The following is an 11,004-nucleotide window of genomic DNA, read 5'->3' on the forward strand; positions in this document are numbered from 1 at the left end:
CAGCCCCCAGAAGAGCTCCATCCAGGGGGCATCCTTCCCCTCCAGCCCCCAGAAGAGCTCCATCCAGGGGGCATCCTTCCCCTCCAGCCCCCAGAAGAGCTCCATCCAGGGGGCATCCTTCCCCTCCAGCCCCCAGAAGAGCTCCATCCAGGGGGCATCCTTCCCCTCCAGCACCCAGAAGAGCTCCATCCAGGGTCCATACAGCCCCCAGAAGGCCGGACCCTCATCCCTAACATCCGTGCCTCAGAGCCCCCTGAAGACCCAGGCCCTCTCCAGGAACCTGAATCCCGTCCCCAGCCCCCAGAAACCAGAACTCAGAACCAAGCCCACCATCACTGGATCCTCTGGGCCCAAGGACACCCCAGGAGGACCTGGTGAGTTATTTTATAAAACTGAATATCTAGAGATGATCTAGTCCTGCAAGGTTTCAAGTCTCTATCACCATGTGCTCAGCAGCTACAGAGGAGAACCTGAAGTCCTCCTCCAACAGAGCAACATGAATATATACAGGACGTAGAACGAATAAAACAGATAAAATAGTGCATGAGAATGTTTTGAGATGTGCAAGTTAATACAAATAAAATATAAATAGAGCAAGAAGAGTCTATATACAAGTACAGGGAATGATGTATGAGATAAGGTGACACATCTTATTAATTGTGCCAGTAATATTGCAAAATGTGTTTTTTATTTTTTCTTCACAGTTGGTCTTTCCGCCTGTATCAAAAGAATAATTGTTCCCTTTTATTCCCAACAGGTGTGAAATCTTTCCTGGAGCGTTTTGGAGAGAAGTGCCAGGAGCGCAGTAACCTTTCCTCTCCAGCAGGGGGCTCCAGGACCCCTGCTGTGACTCCTTCCTCCCTCACCCCGAACACCCGTTTGGTTCAGGAGAGACTGAGAGCCGCAACACACACAACTACTGCTGACCTCACCCAGAAACAGAAGCTGGTACATGTTCGTTCAATCAATCAATGTTTATTTATACAGCCCAATATCACTGATGTTACGTTGTGTCTCTTGGTTCACTCGCTGTCTGTTTCCTGCAGGGCTGGGGATAAGATAATAAGATCAGAAGTACTTAATTGATCCCAATGTGGGAAATGTTTGCGTTGCAGCCGCATCAAAAGAAAAGGCATTGCCCATTAGAGAAATTAAAAGACTAGAAATAAACAATCCAAAATGTAAATGTCTCAAATAGAAATAAAATAGCATTAAAAAAAAATAGAAAATATACATGTGGAATTAAAATGTACAGTAACAAAATATAAAGCAGGATATTTTATATACATTAATAGTGCAAGGAATGGATTATTAAATATTAGATTGAATATAAATGTAAAATGCACGGTGTGAGTTTAAGTCCAGGTATCAAGAGAAGCTCTGGAGCAGAGAGTTGAGAGACCAACTCAAAACTGTTTTAAACAAATACCGTGACAATATTTTAGGGTAACTTTTACATAGTGTTTACAATTTTGATAAATAATCATCAGAAATAGGGTTATTATGACTTAAAGCCTAATAATAAAACAGCTCTGGTTAATTCAGAAAATGACATGCATTTAGTGAAACGCAGCCTTTCAGATCAGGAATAGACACTTGTGTCATTTCACCATGTACCAAATCTAACACTACATTTAATCTCCTATCAAATAAACTATGTTATATTGATATATGACCCAGCCCAACTACAGCTGCCCTCCTATTAACCTCCATATCACCAATGCATGCTCCTTTATTTACATTAACATCATTTAAAAGATTTGAGGAGGCTGTGGCTCAGTGGTTAATGTGCTGGACTTCGATTCAGAGGGTAGCACGTTCAAACCCCACTGCAGTCAGCATGTCGTTGTGTCCCTGAGACACTTCACCTCAAATTGCTCCTGTGGGGATTGTCCACAGTATTGAGTATGTAAGTCGCTTTGGATAAAAGCGTCTAACAAGTGACATGTAATCACAAAAATAGAAAATGTTGTCTCGTTTTGTTTCCTGTTCTTCATGTGCATAAAGACCATCTGTTTGGGGCGGAGTGCAAAAGGCAGAGAACCACAATGATGAATATAATATAGATCTCCCAGCTCTAGCTACCTGTAATCATTGTGTTTGATGTCACAATAGTGAAATGAGATTTTAAAAACAACCTCTTCTGTTTCAGGAGCGAGAGTCAGAGCTGGCTCAGATTCGCAGTCGCTTCCAGAAGGGGAGCAACATGTGGAAAGATCAGGCAGCAGGAACCAACAAGAACACAGACATCAAGGTACGCCAACAAACATCTGACTCACACATTACAACGTTCTGTTTGACATCTCACCCCGCAGTCCTGCTCTCGTGATGAAATGTTAAATGGCTGATATGTTTCAGGAGCAGCCTGAGAAGCCCGTGGAGTCTGAAGTGTCTCAGAGTGAAGAGCAGGAGGAAGCTGCGGCTCAGAGGACGGACACGCCTACTAAGAGCTTCCCTCCAGGTACTAAACTATATTTCATCTCACTGTTGAACATGTTTACTTGGTTTTAACAAGATGATTCTCTAATGAGCGTTGGCAGCTGTTCTTTCATCCATTAGATCTTTTGGCTTTGGGAAAGCTCTGGTTTGTCAAAGCTGGGCCCTAATGTAAAACATTATGAATGATATCATAATGTGTGTTTCCGACCCCGAGAAGAGGTGTGGTATCTTTGTCAAATGTATGACTTTGTACCCAACTTGTCTCTATGTTAACTAATGCTAAAAGCAGAGTCTGCGTCTCGTGCTTTACACTTTACTTTTGTTAATGAGAAGGAAGTTATGTTAGCTGTTGCGTGCTGAATATTTAATTTGTTCAGCTTTGAAGGGAGTAAACTGAGGATGCCAGAGATACCAGCTGTTATCTTCACAAAACGATTTACAAACAACAACACGCATGGCCTGAATTGATCATATACTTGAAGCGTTTTGTGATGTGCAAAAAGCTTACATTTCATCCAACATAATAGTTTTAGATTATTTAAATATGTATTTGGACATACACGGTGTCTTGTCCCTTTTTGTACTTTGATTTAAAGATAATTATTACTATGCAAACACCTGGAAACCTGTTCATTTTCTAAATTAGAAAATACTATTTCTAACATTGATTTTTTGCAAATGTCAGGCCATGGGATGATGTTGCCTCCAGCCTCAACATCCAGTCCTCTGAGGGTCCTCCATCCTGCAGAGAAAACCACAGAGGAGGAGGAGGAGGAGGAGGAGGAGGAGGAGGAGGAGCAGGAAGTGGTTAAGGAGCGGGAGATGAACGTGGACAGCTCCATCAACTCTGCCGTTATCAACCAGCTGTTTGAGGGAGTCCTGGACCAGAGCGATGATGATGAGGAAGAGGATGAGGAAGATGCTCTGAACATCTCCTCCATGTCTCTGATCATTCCTCTGGAGAGTGTGGCTGCTGTGGTGAAGAGTCCAGAGAGCAGGATGATGGTAGGAACCACTTCCTGTTATTGTCAGGAAATGATCTGTATCTGAAAATATTTTTAAAAAGGAAGTAGTGAGCTTCTGAATTAGGGAGCGCTGCAGGATGTCGTATTTAAGATCAGAAGTACTTTACTGATCCCAAGTTGGAATGGAATGAAATGTTTGGGCTGCAGCAGCATAAAAGACACGGCATTGTACAATAACATTAAAAGACTAGAAATAAACATTTAAAATTGTCAACATCTCGATAGCAATACAAAAAAGCAGAAAATACACATACTTCAGAATCAGGTTTATTTCCAGGTAGGTTGACACGTGCGAGGAATTTGACTTGATGTCATGGTTCAGACTAGGGCTGCACGATATATCGATATTCACATCGCAGGACGTGCCATTTTTTTTTTTAGGATGTGCGATATTAAGTAGGCAAATCAACTCAAACACGTCATGTTACAATTATTTTGCTGCTTGCTACAAAAGGAAAACTTGCGCGGCTCTCATGTCAGGGGTACTTGAGTGAGTGACAGCAAACCACCGATCACCATCAAATCTCCAGAGCAAACGGACCCCGTGATTAAAGGTCAAAACACTGAACAAAGTAGTTTCATGTGTTTCTCCAGGGCAGCTAGCTCAGCTTGTTGCTCTGATAACTTAAGATCCAGTCCTCCGTGACTAAAATCCTTCTTCCAGTTAAATATAGTTAGAAAAACACCAATTGTATTAAAGTTCAAGAAAGGATGGTTCGCGGACAAAAAACTGTAGTCATGTATTTTTTCATATCGCAGGGGAAAGAAATATCGCAATGTCAGTTTTTTCCAATATCGTGCAGCCCTAGCGCAGACATAAAAGTAAAACAAAAATGAAAAACACAGAGAACTAGACAAATATAAAAAGTAATTCAAAATATAGTGAAATATAACAGTATTTACGAAGAAATGGAATAAAACATGGAATAAACAAAGAAAACAGATATTGTTGTACATTGTGTTGTTCTGAGTTGAACTCCTAAAACTAGATAAGATATTGAAACTGATTTGACGCTCACTTACTCTAAAAACTGCAAACAGTATAAGTTTTAACTATGTTTTGTTTTGTTTTTGCAGACGTCTACTCCAGCCACCTCCTTCCTGGTGAAGAGCGGCACTCCTGAAGAGGCGTCCAGACGGAGTAAGTTCCAGAGATCCAACATGGTGCGAGGCGCCTCCTCAGGGGAGACGCTGGAGGAGGAGAGAGGACTTCCATACAGGTAGGAATCTGGAGTAGGGATGCCAGTGATTATTCGATTATTCGAATATTCGTTACAGTCTCCATAAACTTATATTATTTTTAAAAATCGATTTTATTTATATATTTTTTTATTATTATTTATGGTTTTTTTTCTGGCTTAGTTTCAACCAGTTTCGGTCGAATAATCGATTATTATTCACCAGGGCTGCCGAATAATTGATTTTGATCATGGTCAGTTTCTGGCAACCCTAGTCTGGAGCAGAGAGCTATCCACTTCCTGTTGGACTAAATGTGTTTCTGATGTCTGGAAGGGAGTTCATCTTATCAAATGTGGATAGAGAGTCAAACCATTCAGCTGCCTTGTTTTATTTCTTGCAAGACAGTTCGTTCCGCCACACAGAGAGCATGCAGTCTGCAGAGGGAAAGACCAAGAGTAGAGTTTGGGTTATTTAAACACAGAGAGGAGAAAGGGAGGGGGGAAGCTTGGTGATCAGGAAGGAGAAGGTCATCATGTTGCTGCTAACTAACAACACTCAACACATCTTCTTCATAAGGACTTTTCCAAGCTTATAACGAAGAAGTGAAAGTAGTAAATATAGATAAACATTAGCAGAGAAGAATCACACTGATATTATGCACAATTTCATCGGTGTACCTTTAATCTAAATGTATGGTATGTATTAGGGCTGTCCCGAATACCATGTTTCGGGGCTCCGGATATTCGGTAGTAATCAGCAGCGAATATTCTGCCCGAGCGGGGGGGCGGGCGTAGTAATCAGCAGCGAACCGCTTAAACACGTGTATTTCGGTTTATTCACGGCATTCTTTTTGTTATTCTACAGTATTGCTGTTTTATAGTTATTTGTTAATGTTACCCAATTTGTGTTCTTTGAAATTGAAAAGGATATCGCATTGTGTGTGTTACTTTCATTGCAGTTGTATATGTCTTGATTGTAATTTGGCTTGGCTTCCTATTTATGGACATGCTTTTATTTTGAAGGAGAGTTAGCGCAGTTGACAGGAAGTTGTTGTTGCTATGGAAACAACGTGACGGAGATTAATGGAGAAAAAGTAATATCTACATATAAAGACGGAGAAAGTAAACGATAACGTTTATGGTTCAGTGTTAGCACCCCCGAAGAGGCACAAGCTCTTACGTTGATATTGGAGATTTCAATAAATTCAATTTGGAAAAAAAACTGGCAAAAAACGAATATCCGAATAACAAAATTGAAACCCGAATAGGACTCCAACGAACTAATATTCGGATATTCGGGTACAGCCCTAGTATTCATGCTATTTGTAGTTTGTTTTTATGTCTTTTTACTTGAAACTGTATTCTGAGTGATTTCAATTTTCTGTGAAATGTCTGTGAAGCACTTTGAACTGCACTTGTTGTATGACAGGTGCTATGCAAATAAAGATTATTATTATTATTATTATTATTATAGTATAATAATATTTGTGTGTGTGTTTAGCATCGACGCCTACAGGTCGATCCGAGTGAAGGAGACGGAGAAGCCGGCAGTGAAGCAGGTGATCGTGAGGAAAGAGGACGTGACTCAGAGAGCAGAGGAGCCCCGAGGAGCCGCTCTGTTCAACGTCAAGCAGAAGATGAAGGTTCGAAACACAAATGCTTAAAGTCTCATTTTCACCTGATGGTCACTTCTTTGCTGCGCGCCAGAGGAACGCTTGGTGCATTGTTTTTCAGAAGGTTATATAGCCTCGGTTCGTTTATGACTTCAGGCTACTGTATGTTACACACAGCCTAGATACAAAATACAGCTGCCTCTTTTCTGTATAGTTGAGGGAGCTTTTTTACTTTTACACGACACTGTTCAACTCTTCATTCATAAGACATCCGCGTTCTTGTGACTCGTAAATACTACGTTTCCTGTGTTTTGGTGCGGACTGCGATCACAGCGATGAACCGCTCCAGAGTTCACTAGCAAGCGGCCCACCTCTTTTAGGTTGTTGAGTTCACATCAGAGGTCTCCACCCCAAACGAGCCGCACCAAGGGTTGCAGCGCTGCAGCTTTCGATTCAACCGGGCTACACAAGGCCGGTGTGAACGCGACCTGAGTTTCATTCATGCCAGATTACAGTGTAGAGTTTTCATGAGGATGAACTTCAGCAGTGTCATGGATCTGTCACAATGCTGGTGTCATATCACCAGTACAGATATATTACACTCCACCCCTCTCCTGCAGGTCCTGAGCACGGGGCTGAACCTGCAGCAGACGGTCATCCATCAGGCCAGCCAGGCTCTGAACTGCTGCACCGACGAGGAGCACGGCAGGGGGTCGCAGGTGGAGGCCGAGGCCGAGAGGCTGCTGTTGGTGGCCAGTGAGTAACATCCCACTAACAGCCTCTAACTTAGAGGCGTGTCCTTTGGAGTATATGAAGCATCCATATGCAGAGCCTAGAGCCTAGCTCAACACAAAGCCTGATCTAAGTGCACTCTAATGTCTATCTGCACAAAAACCAGGTTACTAGACAAATAACAGACGACGTGCTAAAGACACAGCTCTCCAGTTGACCCCTCACTCTAAAGCCTCTGATTGATTGATTGATTGATTGATGAGAGCTCTCCATTTGACCCCTCACTCTAAAGCCCCCGATTGATTGATTGATTGATTGATTGATTGATGAGAGCTCTCCAGTTGACCCCTCACTCTAAAGCCCCTGATTGATTGATTGATTGATTGATTGAGGAGAGCTCTCCAGTTGACCCCTCACTCTTAAACCCCTGATTGATTGATTGATTGATTGAGGAGAGCTCTCCAGTTGACCCTTCACTCTTAAACCCCTGATTGATTGATTGATTGATTGATTGATTGATGGATGGATGAGAGCTCTCCAGTGGACCCCTCAGTGGAACCAAAGCTTGACTCTCTTCTCTTCTCTCCCAGCGGAGAGGAGGGAGGCTCTGAAGGCAGAGCTAGAGCGTCTGACCAGAGACCCCACGGGACAGAAGAAGCCCCTCTCAGCCCCGGGACCCTCTGGACCCTCGGCCTCTAAAGGCTCCGTCACTCTACAGGAGCTCCGTCTGCCTCTCAAGGCCGACTTCGTCTGCTCCATCGCCAACAAGCCAGGTAGGCTCAGGAAGAGAGAGATAAAAGACTCTAGAGGACTCATTCCTGCACCTCTCTGGTGACAGCAATGAACATCAAAGGTCCCCTATATACTCTTTTTATTTACTTTTTAGTGTCAAACATTGTCACATCATATTGTACTTTGCATCTTTACATGAATGACATAAATCTGTTCATAGTTCTTTTCAGCAATATACACATGAGGCGCTTTCACACCAAGTACTTTTCCAGGAGAGTTCCCGGACCTTAGTTCCCCGGAAATCTTTAGTCCCTGAACTTTCTAGCAGACCGCGTTCACACCGGAATAAGTTCCTGAGGGAGGGTTAGTCAAATGAAGCCGCTGACGTCACTTCTTCTTCTTCTGCTTTGGGTTAACTGGCAGGCCGCAAACCACTTCACGGCGTATACTGCCACCCGGAGTCCCCGGCCGGAAGTCCCCGGAGTTGGGGAAGGCTTCAGTAGAAGCTGCTGGGACTCCCNGCTTCTACTGAAGCCTTCCGAGTAAATTGCCAGAACGCCGACATCTCCACCACTCCCATGATTTCTTTTGTGTTGCCATAAGTTAGTCTCTCTGCGTTGGTGCGCGGGGCTAATGCTAATAATGCTAATGCCAGCAAATAAAATGGCGGCTTCACAAAACTTTTCAGAGTTTTACGGGGCGTGGTTTGCAATCCGCCCAGCCAATCAGAAATTGGAACCTTTGGAAAAGGTTTGCAAAAAAAAAAAAAGTTCTAGTTCCAGATCTTTTTGGTGTGAACGCAAAATCCCAGGAACTATCGGAACTATTCCCGGGAAAAGTACTCCGGAGTGAAAGCGCCTATGATGACACCAAAAACACAGATGAGAAAGATACAAAGAAAGAAACACTAATAATACAACAGTGATTTAGGGAGTAGACATTTCTTTACAGCAGAGTTCTGGATCTGTGAATAAAAGATGCCTCTTCCTCCCTTCAGAGGCGACCAAGCACTCGTTCTTCCTGATGCTTCGAGCTGGAGTGGAGAACACTGTGGCGACTCCGTTAGCGAGCACACATCGAGGGCTGAGTGGAGACACGCTGTCCTTCCCCACCAGCTTCACCATGTGAGCCCCTGATCAGATTATAAAAACATGTTTCTATCATTCTATTCTGTACTTTAACAAATACCTCTGATCCGCCTCCCTCTCAGATCTGACGTCTCCAGTGACTTTGAGATTGATGTCGAGGTCTACAGCTTGGTGAGTGTTTACTTTCAAAAGTAGAATCTTTCTTACAACAAATTCAGTTTCATCCACCAGGAGGAATCTGCACGCTCATCCCTACAGTTTGATTTCCAGTTAGGATGTTTTCTAATTGTCTCCAAACACTGTTACTCACATATTAACGTTCTTTCAGATCATCTGTAATATGTGCATTTGTTCTCATATGTACTTTGCTGGATATGATAAAAATATGATCGTGCACAGCATGAGATACTTTGAGTTGCATGTAACAGCTCTACAGGTGAAACTTTATGAAATGCTATGTGCAGTCATGTTAAACTGTCTCTAGATAAAGAGGTTTCACATTGAGCACGTCTTTGTTCTGAGGGTTTAATGCTGCTCGGTTGCTTCAAGGTTTGTTTACATGTTTGCCTTGTGAGAAACATTCTGGATAACGGTTACATACCTGTTTTTAGTATTGATCTGCAGCTGGTTCATTACGGTCTTCTGTTTTATTTGACCCTCAGGTGCAGAGGCGTGACGTCTGCAACGACAAGAAGAAGAAAGCCAGCAAGTCAAAGGTAAACCTGCACTTTAACTTTAATGGAGTCTGTCGATACTGAAGCATGCTTTAATGGTGTGTGTGTGTGTGTGTGTGTGTGTGTGTGTGTGTGTGTGTGTGTGTGTGTGTGTGTGTGTGTGTGTGTGTGTGTGTGTGTGTGTGTGTGTGTGTGTGTGTGTGTGTGTGTGTGTGTGTGTGTGTGTAGGACGGACAGTGTGGGTGGGGGGGCACAGTGTGGGTGATGCACTGTTACCTGACCAGAAACATGTCACTGTCATTTACGTCTTTAAAATATGTCCTTCATCTCTCCAGGCCATGACTCCAAAGAGGTTCCTGGCCATCACTGTGAGTATCTCTAATATATTTTCTGCTGTTCAATATGCGTGTCAATAAGAGTGTTTGACTTCTCCCCTGCCTGCCATTTGTACATTTTTAAATTGTCGGACTTTATCTCTTGTCTTGCAGAAAAGTGTCCAGACACCAGGTATGTAGAGATACTCAATATTTCAGTATTCTATGAAGTGAAATCTAATTAAAGCCTTTTGAAACTCATAAGCTTCAAGGGCAACTTTCCTTGATTAGGTAATGCTAGTGAAAATAATTTGGAGATTTAAAATAGACAGATTTAAACAAGGGGATCCCTTTAAACAATCTTAAAATACATTGATCTCATTATATATACCGTAATTTTCGGACTATAAAGCGCACCTGAATATAAGCCGCAGCAGCTAAATTGAATGATGTGTACATATATAAGCCGCACTGGACTATAAGCCGCAGTTGTTTTAATGTTTAATTACCATATGTAAGGGTTCGTGCACAGAGGGGATTGTCGGGAAAGAGATGGCTGTTTGAGGAAGCTCCCATTTATTAACATTTCAACAAACAAGTTGCATATTTGCATAACGTATTCAAGTGTTACCATTTAGTGCAATAGCAGCTACAGAACATGTACTGTGCTGTGTAAACTGTACTGTATCACATAGCGTTTCAGACACACAAACTTTTCAACTTTCAAACTTAAACGGTGCGCTCCCAGCGCACGTACCGGCAGTGATCTAGAGCAGCGGTTTTCAACCAGTGGTACGGGGACAAACTGTCTCGCTCTCGTAATGTCTGTCTGTCTTGCTCTCGTTCTGTCTCTCGCACCACTCTCGGTTCCACTTTTACTTTTGCGCGCTACCTGTCTCACTCTTTTCCGGCCTCCAGCTTTTCCTGCTGGAACCCGCCGCTTAAAGTTGGGGGTCCGCGGACCGGCCATAGAGCCCATAGAGTTAAAGGTGGTGGCCGTGAGCTGTACAAATCCATAGATTAGCCGCACCGTTATATAAGCCGCAGCGTCGAAAAATGGGAAAAAGGCGCGGCTTATAGTCAGAAAATTACGGTACTTTAATATTTCTTTATGTTGTTGTCATTCTCATATCTCTTACTCACGAAAAGCTCAAAACACATAAACCAGTATCATTTTATGCTGGTTTAAAAAGTAATAAAGCTGGTGAA

At 42.8% G+C, this 11,004-nt stretch overlaps 1 protein-coding gene across 1 annotated transcript; it reads left to right on the forward strand.

Moving 5' to 3' along the window:
• Window positions 1-4: 4 nt before the first annotated feature.
• anln (anillin, actin binding protein) lies at window positions 5-9,988 on the forward strand (the record flags this gene model as incomplete). The annotated part of the gene is made up of 14 exons (XM_010779458.1): window positions 5-374; window positions 758-948; window positions 2,153-2,254; window positions 2,359-2,461; window positions 3,125-3,444; window positions 4,542-4,684; window positions 6,144-6,285; window positions 6,876-7,011; window positions 7,578-7,760; window positions 8,717-8,843; window positions 8,930-8,978; window positions 9,470-9,523; window positions 9,817-9,849; window positions 9,970-9,988. Coding segments are annotated over 14 exons (1,972 nt in total), but the record flags the coding sequence as incomplete, so codon positions are not given.
• Window positions 9,989-11,004: the final 1,016 nt, after the last annotated feature.

The sequence above is a fragment of the Notothenia coriiceps genome, unplaced genomic scaffold, assembly GCF_000735185.1.
Source record: "Notothenia coriiceps isolate Sejong01 unplaced genomic scaffold, NC01 NC01_scaffold00020200, whole genome shotgun sequence".
Classification (NCBI taxonomy): domain Eukaryota; kingdom Metazoa; phylum Chordata; class Actinopteri; order Perciformes; family Nototheniidae; genus Notothenia; species Notothenia coriiceps.